The sequence below is a fragment of the Benincasa hispida genome, chromosome 8, assembly GCF_027475165.1.
Source record: "Benincasa hispida cultivar pf3 chromosome 8, pf3_genome.v1.1, whole genome shotgun sequence".
In the NCBI taxonomy this organism is placed as follows: domain Eukaryota; kingdom Viridiplantae; phylum Streptophyta; class Magnoliopsida; order Cucurbitales; family Cucurbitaceae; genus Benincasa; species Benincasa hispida.
The window spans coordinates 24,369,579-24,389,676 of NC_143485.1; the positions used below are offsets into that span (position 1 = coordinate 24,369,579).

Here is a 20,098-nt window from a genome sequence, read left to right on the forward strand (position 1 = left end):
ATAAAATGAGCTATACCAACCATTTTCATCCATCAACTAATAGTAAGAAAATCTTTCATCTTTTCTTACTTTTCGAACGTATTAATGGTTTCCATCTAAAAATAATGATGTGAGTATTTTTTTAACTTCTTTTTTAAAAGTATAAGCCTATTAAAACTTGAAAGTTCAGAAGTATTTTTGAAACTTTATAGCAAACCAACTCGATATTTCAGAATCTAAATTTGGAGGTCTGGAAATATGGCAAAGCAACTAAGATCTCTCGGTGGGTATATCCAGACCAAGACTTTTCTTATTACTAATACTTCCTACAAGATTAGCTCTTATCAATAAAATTCACGACACAATAATGTTACTTCTAAAAGGGTCAATAGGAAAAAAAAGTAATGAATTAACTATAACTTCCACATCATTGGTACTCTCCATAACATAAAACCTATGTAAAGAATTCGTTTGATAGCCAACTATGCTACTTCATTTATTGAATTCAGTCCAGAGCAGAGGCTATATAGAGAATTCATTACTATCGTAATCATTCAGTTGGAGTTGAAACTTGCGTGCTCTCGACCGGTTCGTCTCCAGCTAAGTCAGGGCGGATGCCTATTGTATTCACAAACTTCTCCAGCTCCTATGATCTTTTTCAATACTATATGAGTGTTAGTCATGCCAGGAATAAACTTTCAAGAACCACGGATCGGTAGGCCAACTGAAAAAAGATTTTCAGAATCAAGTCAGTTCAGTTCGATACAAAAGCTAAATAATATAAATTCACCGCAACATGCCTACCTAACTTTAAGCAACGTAACGATTATGGCTTATGGGTGAAGTACAGTGTTTTTTTTATATCCGTAAGTATTCGAGCTAACTCACACATACCTTGACTAATCTCACAAAACAACCTGTCTAATCCTAAAACATTTGGATGTGAAGGAAATTCGTAGGATATTAAATCCTAAATAGATAAGTGGCAACCATGGATAGAACCCACCTCCTCTTAGTCATTTATCAAACTCAATGTCCTTTATTTACTACAAAGCCAATCGATGATGGTTAAGTACAATTTCATATATTAAAAATGAAAACATCATACAAAATAAATAATAAAAAATAGTGTAATAAGTAACTTACCATACATGTAATAAAGTGGTTCTACCGCCAATTAAGAAATTTCAGAAATATTGAAACAAAACGCCTTCAAAAGGTTGTCATAGATTGTTATCTTTCATACTTGAATATAACCCTTGTATTATCTATCTGAAATAAACGCCAAGGACATACACACAAACGCCAAGGAGATTGCACTTGCACAAAGAAATAGAGACAGAACAGCGAAGAAGATTCTGTTGATAGGCGAACTTTCACTCAACAATTGGACAAGCTATGAACTAATACACTGAGATCAACGAACTCCAGGCCACCAAAAGTATATAGTGCCAAAAGAGATGGCTCCAAATACAATTCCAAAATCTTTCTCAAGCCTCAACACGTCTGAGTCTTCTTATTAGCAACAGAAAGGCTTCGAAATCTAGAAGTCTTGCCACCTATTCTTCAAGTAATTTTATTGTTTCAACAGAACTTTGATTTCACCGTTCTTTGTTTTTCTTATTTTCCATTCTGAGTAAAGATTGAATAAAATGCTAGTCACATGGATTACTAGTTTACATTGTGCCAAGAGTATTTGATCTTCATTTAAAGCTATTTGACTAGTTTCTGGTGATTACTTGATCCAAGACAAAGCTAGACAATAATGTCCAGATATGAACATTTTATCTTTTATTTTCAATAAAAGACCACCTGAGAGGGCATGCAAAAAAACAAAACTCACAAAAGGGAGCTCTCCCCAGAGGAAACAAAATGTGACCTAGCAAATAATTTACGGAAGGAACTCGTCACCGACGCCTAGAGAGACATTAAAATTCACAAGGGACCAAACATCGAAAGGGTCACCCTCAATCCCTCTAAATATTCTATTATTTCTCTCCCCCATGTACCCTACAACAGAGCACACACCCTAATTTTCTATAAAATGTATGTATATATATGTGTAATTCCCTTTCCCCCTAAATGATGGATGGATGAGAAACTCCTCGATCATATTACTAAAACCTATGTGGCGGACTAAATGAGTGTCAAACACTCCAAAAATCTTAAATAGCGATTCAGAGCTTCCTTCACCCTCTGAAAAAGAATACAACAAAGTACCCAACCAAGGACGAAAACTTCATCAAGAGCCTATGCAAGGTATTGAATAACCTACCAGATAAAGAACTTCACCTTCTTTGGGATTTTCATGTTCCAAAGAATCGAGAAAGGAGTGGTCTTACTTTTCTTGCTTGTTGTGGCTGTTTTAAATAGAATTATTTTGAAAGGAGACTTCTAACGTTTTAGTAGGCTTTGTGGTTGGCAAACAATCTTCCCCTTTCTTATATTCAGTTGGCTGACGATACCATTTTCTTTGGCTTGGGTAATGAAGAGTCATTTGTAATCTGAATAATTACCTAGCGTTCTTTGATATAATACCGGGTCTGAGGATTAGCAGTGGCAAGTGTTAGCTTCTAGGTCTAAACTGGAGCCTGATAAGCTCCATAGGTGGGTTACTTTGATTAAGTGTGAGGTTGGTGCATTTCCTTCTTCATATCCTGATCTTCCCATTGGGCATAATCTGACTAATCGTTTTTTTGGATCCTATCACGGAAGAGATTCCAAAAAAGGTTGGCTCATGGAAAAATAATACTCTGGAGAAGCTTATGAGGAATTTTCTATGGAAGGGATGGAGGCAGGGAGGAGGTCTCACTCGGTTAGGTGGGAAGAAAATTTGAAAACTATGGATGCTAAGGCTCAGGTATAGGAAATTTGAAAGCGTGTAACTAGGCCCTTTTAGCCAAATGATTGTGATGATTTTATCAGGAACCTGATGCTTTGTGGCGCAAGGTTATCGTATGTTTTCTATAGAACAATTGTTTTCATTGATATAAAAATAAATAAAGGGATACAAGGGCATGAAGCAAACAGAGCCCACAGGAAAACCCCACTAGAGAAAGGCCAACTAAATAAGATGTTGCCTAAAGAATAATTACAAAAAGTCTTCGAAACCAAAGCCCAATAAAAAAACATGGAACCTCACCGAGAACCACACTTGACTACAGTCCCTATCCACACCTCTAAACACTCAAATGTTTCTCAAAAGGTGATCCGCCTTCCAACAAAATATATAACAAAAAAGACCCATCAACGAAGACATCTTTCTTAAAAGCCTATCCATTGTGTTCACACATCCCAGAAAAACTTGTCAAGAAAGGAACTTAACTTTCTTTGGTATCTTAATCCTCCATAAAACATCAAAGATCAGCTTAACAATAGGAGAGGGATTCAATAAAAACCTAAAGAAAGACCTACAAGAGAAGCCCTCTAAGGGATTGAGACTCCAAAAACGAACATCTCGTCTCCCGAGCCTAAAGCTAAAACCTTCAATCAGGTCAAGGATGGGAGGGGTACACTTTTCCGGAAAGATTGGTGGTTGGGCAATGGTCCCCTTTGTTCTGCTTTTCCCCGTTTCTACCATCAGTTTTCTTTAAAGAATGCTTCGGTACTATTGGTTTCCTTTCTTCATCGAGGGAGTTTAAATACTTTACAAAGAGAAGAGACGTTCCTTTTTGGTGTTCTAGTCCTTATGAGGGTTTTCCATGTCGTTCATTTTTCCTTTGTTGTCAACCCTTCTCCCTTGAAAGAGAGAGTTTTTGCAGATGTGGAGGATGAAAATTTGGAAGAAGGTGAATCTTTTTCTCTAGCAAGTTCTCTATGGTAGGATGAGGGTTTCAAGGATGATGCCAAATTTAATGGTGCCGTGGTGTTATATTATTTGTAAAAGGCATGTTGAGGACCTTGAACATATTGTAAGGCCACCAATTATTCACATTTATGATAGGAAGGGTTAGAAAGGGAATCATTAGGGAGGTAAAGAGCAAAATGACTAAGGAGATCATCATTGGGTGAGGGGGGATTGTTGAATAGGGTTTTGTACCCTAGGGGCATTTTTGTCTTTTTATAGTGATATAGGGTTCTCTACTTTTTCTATTTATATGTGTAGCTTTCTTGTATCCTGTGTATCAGTTCTAATAAAGAATTCTCTATATCGTGGTTGTTTCTCCTTGTTCTAGGATTTTCCACATAAGCCTTGTGTGCGCCCTTTTTCTCTTCTCTTTCTATTTTTCATCATGATATCAGAGTATGGAGACGAAACCCTGGCCACCATTGAGGAAAACCCTATAGGAGAGTCACACTTGCCATTAGTTGACAACAATGGCACCGATATAGCTAGTGCAGAATGCCATAGAACGATATTTTCAGACCGTTCTTCCACATCTTCATAATTATGCCCAGCCGAACAGACAACCGATCAGGGCAGACGTGTGCAATGTCACGGTCATACTTCTCCAACCGTACGACACCATAATTCTCACGCGATCATGGTTAGCCTTAAGGGATGCTCAAGTCCCAATTCGCTTTTCGCTAGACTCTTTGAAGCTTCGTCGGACCTTAGGCGAGGTTATTCCATCCTCAGCCAAACTGAACTTCAATCAGCCATACACGTCGCCCGTACGTGTTTTTTCCCTCATGTGCGACACTAACCGACTTGCCTCTACTCTAGGCTAAGTCTTGAGGCTCGACCTTGCCCATATATGAGACTAAGGTCATCACAATGTAACATTGCATCTCTCTTCGTCATCTTAGTTCCCAACAACACGTCCCCTACACTTCTACATTGCTTCGGAACTTCACCGGGATGAGTTTTGACCTTTCGTTGGGCCAAAACAGGCTTATAACCCTCTACCTGGGCTTACCGGGTGATTTAAACACTTATCGGGCTTTCCGAGACATAACAATGCTTACTGGACTCTACGGGCCTACTTCAGCACCTACTAGGCTTCTATCGGCCTAATGGTCGCCTACCGGGCCATTACATTGCTTACCGCGACAACTTGAGCAAGTATCGAGCCAACCGGGAATTATCGAGTCCCACTGATGCTTTAGGATGCCATCCTGAGTGTCAGGATGTCATCAACTTTCTATCTCTTGTTTGGGCACGCTTATCGAGAACCATCATCAACAGACCCAGACTTCCCAACATCCATCCATCCAGACATAATTGAGACTTAGGTTCTTCCAAGCCCTTGTGGAATCCAAACGGCATACCGGGTGCTACATCCAACCTTCGGCCCATGGGAAGGGGCGCAATGCCGGCACACCCGTGCCGTCCGACACTGTCCATGAGATCCCATTCTCGATGGAAGACGCCCAAGACACTTGTCTTGTAACGCTTGCCTACGCCATGACACACGCATGTGCCATGGGGTAGCTCACTTAGGCCACAGGGCCCAGGGGTGGTGGAGAGCTGACACCATGCCTCTACCTATAGTGCATTCTAAACATTTTCTTTTTTTCCACGCACGCATATCAAATGTGGCGAACTATCACTCACCAACGTAGAGTGCTCGTTTGAACTGACATGAAATTCGTCGTGCTTGCATATCTTATCAATATGCATCTAACTCTAGAGCCATTTGTCCAAACTTGCGACGGAACCTCACCTTCCGAGGTCATGGCCCGAGGCCCCATCTGGCCCCCATGGAGCTTGTCACTGACACCACCGATGACACGGTTGCTTGTCTTTCTGCTTAATATTCAACATGACATGCTTGCCCACTTATATTGGTGTTTTGGATGATGAACTGTCCTCGGTCGCATCACGACACTTCTCTTGACCCTCTGTCTTTGCCAGATGTGTCGACACTCACGTGTCGCCACTGCACTGTCTGCACAAGTGGGGTCAAAATCTACTATCTCAAAGTTAGATTGTGACACGCGGGACGCATCAGACGGCTGGGATCCAGCCGATTCCTAGCCAGTTCCAGCTGCAACCTAACCTGTCCTCCCAGCCAACGCCGATTGAGCAGCTGCACCGATCAGTGCCAATTCCAGTCAATCGGTTCCTCTCTGGTTCCAGCCGCACCGCTCTCAAGCAGCCAATCAATTCCAGCCATGACCTTCCCGGTCAGCGAGCCCAACCGACAGCCGCAACCGACTTCTAGCCAGCTCAGTTTGCGATTCCAGCCAAGCCCTGCTAGAGCCGATGCTAGTCGTGGCTACTACCAAGGTTCGAACTGCAGCAACCTGGGTCAGTCATTTCCTATGGTTGGTGGGTCTGAAGTCGAGGAGTCATCATCTCACTACCCTCGAGGTCAAGGCAGTACAATCCAAGATCAATTTACCCAGCTTCAACTTCAGATTAAATAGCAAAACGAATCAGTTCATCTTCAACCTTGAGCAATACTTCAAGGCGAAGAACACTGTGACAAAAGAGTCGAAAGTCACATGAGCAACAATGCATCTAGCTGAAGATGCGAAACTGTGGTGGAGATCGCGATTTGTGGACATACAGGAAGGACGATAGTTGAAACAAACAGGCAACATCAAAAACTACATAAAGCAATTCGCGGGACTCATGTTGGACATACGTGACATGTCCGAGAAAGACAAAGTCTTCTGCTTTGTCGAAGGGCTGAAACCATAGGCGAAGTCAAAGTTATATGAACAGAGAGTATAAGATCACCCCTCTGCCTACGCGGTAGCAGAACGGTTATATGACCTTAGCACTTACTTGCAAGACGTGAGGAAACATCCAACTTCCTCAAATGGTGGGAACAGAAACAGTCGTTCTAGCCCTCCCAAGCCTGAGGGAGGAGACAAGAACACCGGGGGAGACTGTAAGCCCTCCCAGCCGAGATCAAGGAACAACTGGTGGGGGCCACCACACCAGCATAACAACTACAATCGCCCCCTATCTTGTTTCATATGTAGAGGACCACATAGAGCGGGCGAGTGTCCGAATCGAACTGCTTTCAATGCTTTTCAAGCCACATTAGCCTCTAGCTTAGAAGACAAGACTGAAAAGGGCGAGACGAAAAATGAGCTGGCTGCAGAGAGTGAGAATCCCAGGATGGGGGCTTTGAAATTTTTATTTGTGCTCCAAAAGAAAATGGGAAAGACAACGGAGCCACTAGAAAGGGGACTCATGTATGTAGACGCTTGGGTCAACCAGAGATCGACCAAGAGCACTATGGTCGACTCTGAGGCAACCCATAACTTCATGACTGTAACGGAAGCCCACCGCCTGAACTTAATCTGGGAAAGAGACGCGGGGAAGATGAAAGCTGTGAATTCTGTAGCCCTGCCGATTACGGGGATAGCAGAGAGAACACCGATGAAGTTAGGGGACTGGAAAGTCCTTGCTGACTTCGTAATTGTCAAGATGGACGACTTTGATGTGGTGTTGGGGATGGAATTCCTACTTAAACACAAAGTTATACCGATGCCCCTCGCCAAATGCCTAGCAAGTGCCGGATCTACCGTGGTTCAAGCCAGTATCAAACAGTCAAACGGGGTGAGAATGATCTCAGCCCTCCAACTAAAAAGAGACCTTGCCCACGAGGGGTGAGAATGATCTCAGCCCTCCAACTGAAAAGAGACCTTGCCCACGATGAACCCACGTTCATGGCCATTCCGATGGAGTCAGTCGAAGCCGCAGAGAGGAAATCCCCCAAGACATTCTATTTGTCTTGGAAGAGTATCGAGATGTCATGCCCGAGAGCTTGCCCGAGTCCTTGTCTCCACGAAGGGGGATTCATCATGAGATCGAGTTGTTACAAGGGGTGAAGCCGCCCGCCAAGAATGCATATCGTATGGCCCCGCCAGAGTTGGCCGAGCTCCGAAAGCAGTTAGATGAACTGTTAGATGCAGGATTTATTAGACCGGCAAAGGCCCCTTACGGAGCCCCGGTATTGATTCAAAAGAAGAAAGGCGAAAGCCTCCGGTTATGCATCAACTACCAGACTTTGAACAAGCTCACAGTTCGCAATAAATATTCCCTTCCTATCATCACAGACTTATTTGATCGGCTCCCCGGTGCCAGATATTTCTCGAAATTGGACCTGCGGTCGGGGTATTATCAGGTCCGGATTGCTGAAGGAGATGAACTCAAGACGACCTATGTCACGGGTCCAGTATGAAGCCTTCGAATTCCTCGTGATGCCCTTTGCCCTCACTAATGCTCCAGCAACCTTCTGTACTCTGATGAACCAAGTGTTTCACGAATACTTCGACAAATTTGTCATAGTATATCTAGACGACATCATGGTCTATAGTGCCTCGATGGAAGACCACCAATAGCACCTCCAACTATTCTACGAAAAATTGAGAAAAAACCAGCTATATGTAAAGAGAGAGGAGTGCTCCTTTGCTCAAAAGTGTATCAATTTCCTCAGCCACGTGATTGAGTGTGCTCAAAGGTGGCCGCGATCAGAGACTGGAAGGTGCCGACATCCGTGACTGAATTACGATCTTTCCTTGGACTAGCCAACTACTATAGGCGATTCGTAGAAGGATTCTCGAGAAGAGCAGGGTCATTGACCAAAAAGATAACCAAAAAAGTGATGATTGAAAGGCCAGTCCTCAGAATTGTTGACGTGACCAAACCGTTTGAAGTCGAAACTGATGCTTCTGACTTTGCGTTGGGCGAAACTCCTTCAAGATGGACACTCCATCGCATATGAGAGTAGGAAATTGAATGATGCAGAACGAAGGTTGCCGCCTCTGGGAAGGAGATGTTGGCAGTAGTTCACTGCTTAAGGGCCTGGAGACAGTTCTCTTAGGGGCCAAATTCGTAGTCAAGACCGACAACACCTCCATTTGCCACTTTTTCAACCAGCCGAAGTTATCGTCAAAGCAGGCACGATGGCAGGAGTGTTTAGCAGAATTTGATTTCCAATTTGAGCATAGGTCAGGGAAATGCAACCAAGCGACCGATACTCTTAGCCGAAAGAGCAAACATGCGGCCCTGTGCATGTTCGCACACCTGAAAGCAAGTACGTTGAATGGAACAATGCGAGAAACTGTCAAGACACACTTGGCAAATGACACATCGGCGCAGGCCATCATACAGTTGGCCAAAGAGGGGAAGACACGTCAATTTTGGGTGGAAGATGATCTACTGTACAGCAAAGGCAATCGCCTGTACATCCCCAGATCGGGGGAGTTACGAAGATCGTTGATGAAAGAGTGTCACGACACACCATGGGCAGGACATAACGGTTGGCAGAGAACTTACGCCCTCCTGAAACAAGGTTACTATTGGTCGAGCCTTCGAGACGATGTAATGCAATTTACCAAGACTTGCCTTGTCTGCCAACAAGATAAGGTCGAAAGGACGAAATTAGCGGGTCTGTTGGAGCCTCTACCTGTGCCCTCTAGACCATGGGAGAGTGTGTCTCTCGACTTCATCACCCATTTGCCCAAGGTTGGAGAGTTCGAATCGATCCTTGTTATTATCGACCAGTTCTCAAAGTATGCCACATTTATCTGTGATGACTGCCCAACTGTTCTTCAAGCACATTGTGAAATTATGGGGTGTCCCCGCGAGCATTGTTAGTGATCGGGACGGGTTCGAGCAGGGTTGGTTGACAGGGACGTCAACCAATTAAGTGGGGGAGAATATCATAGTCATGCTTGTCTAAGGCCTGTTGCCCATGGCCGCATGCCCGATCCAACCCCTTTTTATCATACTTTCATGTCATGTATTGTATTAGTTTAATTAGCTTGCTTTCTTTGTATTTCTGTTGTAAGTGACCGCTCGCCCTTTTGGATATGCAAGGGTGTCAGTTGGCTTTTTGTTCAGAATGCACTATATGGGGATAAGACTAATCATCACTTCCCCATACCTGGAGTAGTACTCTATAAAGCCGTTGTTGTTGCTCATTGTTTTCTAGTCTACTAAAATCTTTCTTTCTTTACTTACACTCTAAAAAATGCTTACGAAAACCTTTTTCTCCAAACCTGTTTTCTAAAATCGTTTTCCCTAAAACGGGGATGGAAGTTGTGAGAGGCACTCGGTGTGCAACCGGCGATCCGTGTTCGAGTTGGCTAACTTGTTCGTGAGTGGGAACAAGTGCCGCACAATCGCTAAGAGAAGCGTTTGAAAGAGCGATTGTGACACCCGGCACGATAGGGGACCTATTTCCTTTCTGAAGAGGCTTCCTTTAGAGAAGATCATCAAACCCTCTTTAAATTTTTTTGTTTCTGAAAATGACTTTATGTTGTGGCATTTCCGTTTAGGACATCCGAATTTTCAATATATGAAGTATTTGTTTCCGCATTTATTTCGCAATGTTATTACTCCCTCTATCAATTGTGTATGTGTATTCGTGCCAAGCAAAGTCGTGTTTCTTTCCAGTCTCAGCCTTACAAACCCTCGAGTCTTTTTACTCTTGTTCATAGTGATGTATGGGGTCCCTCACCGGTTACCACTTCCACTAGTAAATGGTAGTTCGTCACGTTTATAGACGACCACTCGCCTTACCTTCCTCCTCACTGACAAATCTGAGGTATCATCTATTTTCCAACAATTTTATACAACTATCGAGACTCAGTTCAAAACAAAGATTGGAATTTTACGAAGTGATAATGGGCGAGAATTTTTCAATACCTCCTTTAGGGATTTTCTTGTCTCAAAGGGTATTGTCCACCAGAGCTCGTGTGCTTACACTACGGAACAGAATGGAGTAGTCGAGCGGAAAAATTGTCATCTGATAGAAGTAGCCCAGTCTCTTATATTATCTGCCACTCTTCCGTCATACCTGTGGGGGGATGCAGTTCTTACTACTGCCCATCTCATTAATCGGATGCCCTCTCGTATTCTTAACCTTCATACTCCTTTAGAATTGTTTAAAAGGTCCTTCCCAACCACTCGATTAATCTCCAATGTTCCTCTTCGAGTTTTTGGTTGCGTTGCCTTTATTCACTCCCATGGTCCAAACCGATCAAAATTTACACATGCTCAGAAGTGTCTTTGTTGGATATCCACTTCATTAACGTGAGTATAAGTGCTATCACCCGTCATCTCATAAATACTATGTCTCCATAGATGTCACCTTCCTCGAGGATGAGCCGTTCTTTCCTGTTACTCATCTTCAGGGGGAGAACATGAATGAAGAGACTAACTGATCATCTTATGCTATTCCCTTAGAATCAGCTCTCATTCATATCTCGTCTAAATCTAGTTCTAAGCATGACAATCTGGTCCTTCCTACCAACCAAGTTCCTTGAAAAACTTACTATAGGAAGAATCTCAGGAAGTAAGCAGTGTCACCTGTCGAACCAAAACCGTCGACTTCAGTGCATGAGTCAAACCCGCCATCAAATCCAGGTGTGTACATTTCTGGAACTAATGATGTTGATGTGTGTATGTAGACTGATGAATGCAGGCATGATAAGGGCGAAGGAAGTAGTAATACTGAAAGAATGGCAGAAGGAGAGACAGCAAAGAATGAAAAGATTCTAGCTAATGATGATGTGAAGGATACAACTGAAATCTTTGATACACAGATAGTCGATCATGGTGAGGAGCCTGGAAAGTTGAAGGAACATGATGCATCGCTTGATCTTCCTATAGCTCTGAGGAAAGGCACTCGTTCATGTACTAAATACTCTACGCATAGTTACATGACGTATAGTAATCTAACAACCGAGTTCAAAGCATTCACTACCAGTTTGGACACTGTGATGGTTCCAAATGACATAAGTATTGCAATGAAAAAACTAGAATGGCGGTTTGCTGTTATGGAAAAAATGAGAGCTCTCGAGAAAAATGGAACTTGGGAACAGGTGGCTCTGCCTGAAGGGCACAAGACAGTTGGATGCAAATGGGTGTCTACTATAAAATATAAGTCAGATGGGACGATTGACCGGTACAAGGCTAGGCTCGTTGCAAGAGGCTTTACTTAGAAACTTTTTCTCCTGTGGCCAAACTTAACACTATCCGAGTACTTTTGTCAGTTGCTGTAAATAAGGAATGGCCTCTACACCAATAGTAGTTGTAAATAAGGAGTGGCCTCTACACCAATTTGATGTTAAAAATGCCTTTTTGAATGGGGAACTTGAAGAGGAAGTCTACATGAGTCCTCCTCCTAGGTTCAAGAGTTAGTTCAAAAACAGGGTGTGTAGATTGAGAAAGTCGCTATACGGATTAAAACAGTCCCCAAGGGCCTGGTTTGACAGATTCACAACTTTTGTGAAAGCACAGGGGTATGTTCAGGGGCATTATGATCACACTCTTTTTACAAAAAGATCGAAATCAGGGAAGATACCTGTTCTTAGTGTCTACGTTGATGACATTGTTTTATATGGGGATAATAATGCTGAGATCATGAGGCTCAAAACAAAGATGGCCAAAGAATTTGAAATTAAAGACCTCGGTAAGCTAAGATACTTTCTGACAATGGAAGTGGCTCGATCAAAAGAAGGTATCTCAGCCTTTCAACAAAAATACACTATAGACTTACTAAAGGAAACAGGCATGACTGAGTGTAAACCTATTGACACACCAATAAAGTACAATGCGAAGCTCATTAATAAGAATGATAGAGTTCCTGTTAATAAAGAAAGGTATCATCGGTTAGTCGGGAAGTTGATCTACTTGTCTCATACAAGGCTAGACATTTCGTATGCAGTAGGTGTTGTCAGTCAGTTTATGCAAGCTCCCTGTGAGGATCATATGACAGCAGTTGAACGTATCCTCCAGTACCTGAAAGGAACTCCTGGCAAGGGTCTGATGTTCAGAAAGACCGATAAACGATCTGTTGAAGCCTACACTGATTCTGACTGGACAGGATCTGTTGTTGACAGAAAATCGACGTCTGGGTACTGTACGTTTGTCTGGGGTAATCTAGTCACCTAGAGCAGTAAGAAACAAGGGGTTGTTGCTAGAAATTGTGCTGAGGCTGAGTATAGGGCCATGAGTCTGGGGATTTGTGAAGAAATCTGGTTGAAGAAAGTGTTATCTGATCTCCAGCAAGATAATGAGCTTCCTATGAAATTGTTTTGTGACAACAAAACTGCCATCAGCATTGCAAATAATCCAATTCAACATGACAAAACTAAACACGTAGAGATTGATAGACATTTCATTAAGGAGAGATTGAACAGAGGAAACATATGCATCCCTTATATTCTTTCAAATCAACAAGTTGCAGATGTGCTTACAAAGGGGTTACTGAGACGGAGCTTTGATTATTGTGTAAGCAAGTTGGGCCTTGTTGATATTTATGCTCCAACTTGAGGGTAAGTGTTGAAAAATTGGGTTATTAACCTAGGAGCATTTATGTGTGTAGACCCCTAGGGTTTCCTACTGTCTATTTATATAGTGTGTCCCTATGTTTGCAAAATGCTTGTATCTCGTTGGGATTTTCTATATGAAGGAAATAAGATACCTAACACATAGCCTTCGGAATTTTGACTCTGCCTATGCTATGTGGATTTGCTTCTGTGATGAATTTGATCAAGATTTGACTAGACAACACAATTGCAGAGAAAGGATCAAGGAGCTCCCAGTCCTTATTCACCCTTTCTTTAGGGGAAATTGGAAAATGAAATTTGGCATGCAGAGGTGTGTTCTATTTTGTGGGGTTTTTGAGGTGAGGAGAATAACAGACTTTAGGGGAAGAAGATTGATCCTTTTGACATTTGGACCCTGGCTAGGTTCTATGTTTCCTTGTAGGCTTCAATTACGAAGCTTTTTTGTACTCGTTTTTCCTTTTTTCCCTTCAAACTCGATACAAATTGAGGTACTTCTCTTGGTTCATACACAAAAATATGAAGTTCATCCTTCCCAAAAGAGTTATGGTGTGGTGGCTAAAGGAAAGGCTAGAATTTTATAGAAGAGAGCATCGGTAGAAATCTACTCTTTGGCCTATTTGAATTTAGAAAAACAATAGGCTGTCTAAGAAAAGGTGAGAGTTTAACAGACCTAGGGGTTTGAACAATAAACCCCTCTGTTGAATGCTTGGGAAGAGATGCCTAGTCTCCTTGGCTCTTTCTTACTCACCAATTTCAGCAATAAATCTTTGCCTTTGGTTAATTCACCGATTGACCCAAAAGTTAAGATGATGGGTTATGTTAAATTTAATAATATTGACACATTTAACATTCCCTCTCAATTGTGAATTTGGAAATTCATAGAATATCCAACAAGTGGAAATTAACGGGAAGAAATGACAACAATGGGGTTTGAACACAAGACCCACTCTCATACCATATTAAATAACATGGGTTCCATCTCAAAACCAACTGGACAAAAAGACGTCCATATTTATACCAAGATATAACAAGAAAGATGTAAGAAAATCTTTCAAAGGACTTCTGTTCAGAAAACATTTTTGGCTCAAAAAGAAAGCTCTAAGCCTCTAACAATCCAAAGAAATTTCTTCACCTTTTTGAAGGGGTGGCCCGTGAGTGTAATTTATAGAAGACAGCTAATATCACTAGGCAGTACCAAAAGGTAAAGTATGGAATATGTGACCTTATGACTCCCAACTTCGCTCGCATAGGATACACCACTGAGGGAAAATCGTAGATGATTCTTCATCATTATAAGGAGCAATGTTTAAAATTTATGAGTAGGAGATTTCCAATATTTCATCTTTAAAATTTCATTCTTCAGATAGTTCACTTCTAAATTAAGTAAAGGAAAATGATATAGAGTTTCCAGCAATGAATGAAAACAAAATGATCAAACATATATCAGAAACAATCAAACTATACAATCTCTATTGATGCATTGTTCAAACCATGAACTGAGTTTAAGTCATTCTTACTGTTGTCATCTTCCTCATCATCACCACTGCGACTCTTAAAGAATGGGGTCAGGTAATTCCTATTCAAAGCTGTAAATGACGCAGTACTGTGCAATGAAAAAAAGAGACATTTTAATGATGATTGTAACAGAAAAGGTCTCAAAATGAAAGAAGGATATTAGATGTCACCTCTCATGAAACTCTTTAAGTTTCATTTTGATCCTACTCCTTGATGATCCTTCATCATTATAAGGAGCAATGTAGCCATTGCTTACATCAGTGTTCTGAGAGAAAGAGGGAACAAAAAATCAAAAGATCTTGAGTTTCATTAATACTGTAGCAACAACAGATCTATTCCCCAGCTTGTTTCCAGCGCATGAATCGCAGAAGGAGAACAATTGGCCGAGTATCATGGTTATTTTGAAAAGAATTATACAGAAATTTATACATGAACCATCAAGCCTAAACACTACATATCAAATAATTTAATAATGATAGCCAGAAGAATCCCTTGAACGAACTTTTCTGTTGTTATTTGAGCATGAAACTATAGAACCCAAAGACATTTGATAGGGCCTGATCACATGATCACACATAGGAAGATTGAGTAGGACTATTTGGATAATTTAACATTCCCATACAAGCTCTTTTTTCACTTACGGATAATTTAATCTTTTTATCATTACTTTAACACTCTCGCTTGTGTAAGTTTGAAAATTTATGGAACGCCCAATACGTGTAAATTGATATTATTTGAAAAAGAAACAGCAGTATAGGAGTTCTAAAATAGGACCTCTTTGACATAATGTTAAATAATAACTAAACCAAAAAGTTTATGCTAATGGGTTGTCATTTAGTCTTTTTTTATCAATACTTAAACAATTTATTATGCCGACCAGGGAAATCCCAACTCATAAATACTAGCTATGACATTCCTCTAAAGGGCCTTTCCCTCCCGAGGAAATCTCCAAATCCATTTCAAAAGCAAGAAAGTCCACCTATCTAGTGTAGAAAGGCTCCTCCATTATCAACCTTCGCAAAAAAAAAAAAAAAAAAAAAAATGGAGGTCCCACTACATTCAACTTAATTAAAAATCGTGAAGTAGAAGGTTGCAAGTACATACCCTTCTCTTTCATTCTTGCTTCCTCCTTACTCAACTCTTCCTATCCCTACTCCACCCAAGTGCACTATTCCATATTTCCCTACCCCACTTGGAATTAGTAAACTGGATGATCAATTCACTAATGAATTTATTAAAGATCTTTAGGCTAGGTCCCTAATACACTATTTTGTTTATTTATTTATTTTTAATATCATTTTTACCGGAAACGACAAAGGAGCATATTACACAAAAGAAAAAACAATCCAACGGTCAAGGTATAGAGCACCCCCCAAAACTAAACCAACAGGGGAAATCTTCTGGTACTACTGTAGTTTGATATGTTATTAAATGATATATTAATTGATTATTAATTTATTTTGTGGACCCCACATTATTCTTAAATGCTACTATTATGGCAATAAATAAATGGAGATAGGATGAAAAGTTCTCCATACTACGGTAGTATTGGAATTTTCCACAAACAGAGTATTTTAGTCATTAATAATCATCAGTTGTAATTACAAAAGAATTGTGTGTACAAAAATCCACCAAGAAGCCATATTTTGTACAAAAATATAAAAGAAATCAAAACGCTATTTTTCGTCTTTCGGCATAAAAGTAGATTGGGTCAAAAGAATGGAACCATGTCACATGGATAAGAAATCACACTGGGTGGGTGGGAGAGCATTCATATTGGGTGCAAAACTTTTTCCTCTTTTTCATTCCATAATTCATTTTACCCATGCATGTGACTGGCACAGTAGTATTCATCGTTACCTTATATAAAATAACTATCTTAGAATGTACATAAACATATCTTGCCCATTTCGAAAAGCATATAACTCAGAACATTTATACAGTTCATGCACGCAACTAAAAGAAGAACAACTGTGTGTCCCAGAGCATTGATAAAGAAAATTCATAAAACCAAGAAAACGAAATCCATAAAACTTGAAAATTCAAAAAACTTTAACAAAATTCACAAAACTTACTTCGGTCAAAGAGTATTCATGGTCATCATCACTATCACCTACAACTTGTAAAGCTTCTAGCATTGTACCTGTTGAACCTCCTATAAGCAACACCTGAAAATATTTCAAAGAATTTAATGAGAAAAATGGAAGAATATGAAGTGCCATAAGGCCATGGCCAGGTCAAAGGAGAAGTCGCAAACTATTTCCAATAGAATTTTTTGGGATAAAGATTAATGCTTCTTGTTGAAAATAGAAGGGCTGTTATGTATTACCCTAAGGGCTTTTTAGTCTTTTTGCTTTGCCCTATTTTTCTTATTTTTTTTCTGTATTTTTCTATAGCCTATTTATATCTTGATTTTGTCTTGTATGACGTAAGTTGAATAATAATAATAAAAAAAAAAGCTCTTCTATCGTAGTTTTTTCTCCTTGTTCGAGAGTTTTTCACACAAAACTCGTGTTTTCTTCTCCTTACTTTCAATATGGTATCAAAGAAAGGTAACGAAACCCTAGTCGTCGTAGAGGAAAACACTGTCAAAACAGTTGACACCGCCACAGCCATTCCTTCTGCTGTCGATCAAACTACTGTCGACAGGTACCCCAGTCGCTCCATCTCAGCCCGATGCAGAAGTTGTTGTCGCACCATGACCAAGGCATCCGAGTAGCACCATCCGAGCAGCACCTAACACAGACGATTCCGTCCAAGCAGTGCCTGACGCAGACGAACCCAATTCCAACCGAGTCGCGCCCGACATCGTCGAACCAACTCTAACTGTCGAATCAGATCCAACATGATGGAGGCGAACTCGATTCTCCTATCGGTATCATCAGGTGTGCCATACTCTGTTGCCGATCTTCCCAACGTCGGTCACCCAAGTGGCATGAGCATTAACAGCCAGAAGTTCATGCTTGAAATGGGTGAATCCTCATTTTTTTCTGGTGGGCAACGACCAACCACATCAGCCCACCCGCTTCCTCACCATGCGTCGACCAGCCATGGTGCTTCAGTTTCGATAGGTCTGTCTCCAATGCTGGTTCAACAACAGTTAATTAGTCTTCAACAACAGATTGTTGCCCTTGGGGCAGCCCCTGAAACTACTATAAACCCTCAATCGAACCCCGCTAACTCAGATCTATCTTCCGGTCTACCGATGTATTCAAAGAACCCGATAACTGCTTTTCCTAACTTACCTACAACAAAAAATTTATCTAGATTTATGGGAAATTTTACAGGGTTCATTACAGGGGAGAAGCTGAATGGCCAGAATTATTTCTCTTGGTCCCAGTCCATCAAAATGACCCTCAAAGGACGTCACAAGTTTGAGTTTCTAACTAGTGAGATACCGAGACCTCGACCTGGAGACCCTCAAGAGCGCATTTGGAAGGGAGAAGACTTCTTGTTTCTAACATTGAGCCACCGATAGGGAAACCCTTACTGTATGTTGCAACTACTCGGGATATTTGGCATATTGTATAGAAATTGTACTTTAAAAGGCAGAACGAGTCACGTTTGTATACCTTGCGTAAACAGGTTCATAAGTGCAAACCCAACCATGGATGTTACTTCTTATTTCAATAAATTGTCCTTAATCTGGCAGAAAATGGATCTATGTCGGGAAATTGACTGGGAATGTCCGTGTGGGGGAGCAGTACTCAAAAATTGAGGAAGTTGATCGTGTTTACGACTTTCTTGCTGGTCTGAACTCCAAATTTGATATAGTTCGTAGTCGAATACTGGGACGGAGATCGATACCTTATCTCATGGAAGTTTGTTCAAAGGTTCGTTTAGAGGAAGATAGATTGAGTGCTATGAACAATCCTATTGTCAATACCAATGACTCTGTTGCATTTGGTGCAAGCAAAATCATCTGGATCTGATGGTGACAAGTAGAATGGTAAACAACCTCCTCCAGTGTGAGAACATTGCAAGAAACCGTGGCATACTAAGTGTTGAAATATGGTGCTTTAGCCCTAAGGGCATATTTGTCTTTTTACTTTATGCCTACTAAATTAGGGTTTCCCCTCATTCTATTTATATCTGAGTTTGGGGTCTCTAGCAAGTATGACATTAAATAATAAAATTTATCTATCGTGGGTTTTTCTCCCTGTGTTAGGGTTTTCCACGTAAGCCTTGTCTTGTCTCTTTTCTTTCTCCTTATCTTTCAATGGCGGACACGACTAATATGGCCATGATTCAAGCAGCCGTGGATTGGAATCTCCAGACTGTTTTGAACTCGACACAACAACAACCTTCGACTAGAGCCACGCCGCCAAATTTCTTCAACCAAGCCGGATCGCGGGTCGTCCGGACTGCTGGTGGTCTTGCTCCAGCTGAGGAGCTGTAGTAGCCGTTGATCGAGGAGATTCCAGCAATCGGGTCGAGTCAGATCGGAACCTTCGCGTCCAATAGCAGCCAATCGATCCCCGAGCCGTCCCCTCGCTATCCAACCTCGGAGCCGTCTGAAAGCAGTGCCGAACCTGGGTAATACCCAATCGCACCTGTTGGCATTTCGACAGTAGCTTCTGTTCTGCAGCAACACGGTGGACAGTACCTCCCGCACGTATACCCGGTTCAGCCACAGTATCGAATGGTTGATTCCATTGGAGAGAAATCCATTCCCTATAGACAGAGACATTCAAGATCTGAATCCCATGAGGAACTTCAACAGCAATTGGCCCATCTCCAGCAACAGATGGCCGCTAGTGGGGACAAAATTGAATGGCCATGATTCTTCCAGTCTTCCAATCTATTTAGAAAATCCGATAACAATGTTTCCTGCTCTTCCTACTACTAATCTTTTATCTGGGAGTATAGGAAACTCTGCAAGGATGGTCACACGAGAGAAGCTGAATGGCAGAATTACTTCTCCTGGTCCACAAACAGTTAAAATGGACCTTGATGGGCGCCATAAATATGGGTACTTGACTGGAGAAATACCACGACCAAGCCCTGGAGATCCCCAAGAGCATGTCTGGAAGGGAGAGGATTCATTGCTCTGCTCGATGTCGATCATCAGCATGGAACCACAAATTGGAAAACCCCTGCTCTATTTAGCCACCACACAGGATATTTGGGATGCAGTCCGAGGGTTATATTCTAGAAGGCATAACGCATCTCACCTGTATACTCTACGTAAACAGGTCCATGAGTGTAAACAAGGGAGCATGGATGTAACGTCATACTTCAACAAGATGTCTTTATTATGGCAAGAGATGGATTTGTCTCGGGAGATCATCTGGAACTGCCCACATGACGGAATTCAGTACTCGAAGATAGAAGAGGTTGATCGTATGTATGACTTTCTTGCAAGATTGCACCCCAAATTTAATACGGTTCGGAGTCGAAT

At 41.4% G+C, this 20,098-nt stretch overlaps 1 protein-coding gene across 4 annotated transcripts in view; it reads right to left on the minus strand.

The window, feature by feature from the left end:
- Nucleotides 1-236: 236 nt before the first annotated feature.
- The window catches only part of LOC120083244 (sodium/hydrogen exchanger 6-like), a 48,282-nt gene continuing 28,420 nt past the window's right edge, over nt 237-20,098 (minus strand). For all 4 annotated transcript variants that reach the window (XM_090316289.1, XM_039038914.2, XM_090316290.1 and 1 more), the window contains 4 exons: nt 16,773-16,865; nt 14,868-14,962; nt 14,700-14,785; nt 237-703 (listed from right to left, as the gene is read on the minus strand). In XM_090316289.1, coding sequence (XP_090172415.1) covers nt 678-703; nt 14,700-14,785; nt 14,868-14,962; nt 16,773-16,865 — 300 coding nt within the window. In that variant the 3' untranslated portion in view covers nt 237-677. The remainder of the gene's footprint in view (nt 704-14,699; nt 14,786-14,867; nt 14,963-16,772; nt 16,866-20,098) is intronic.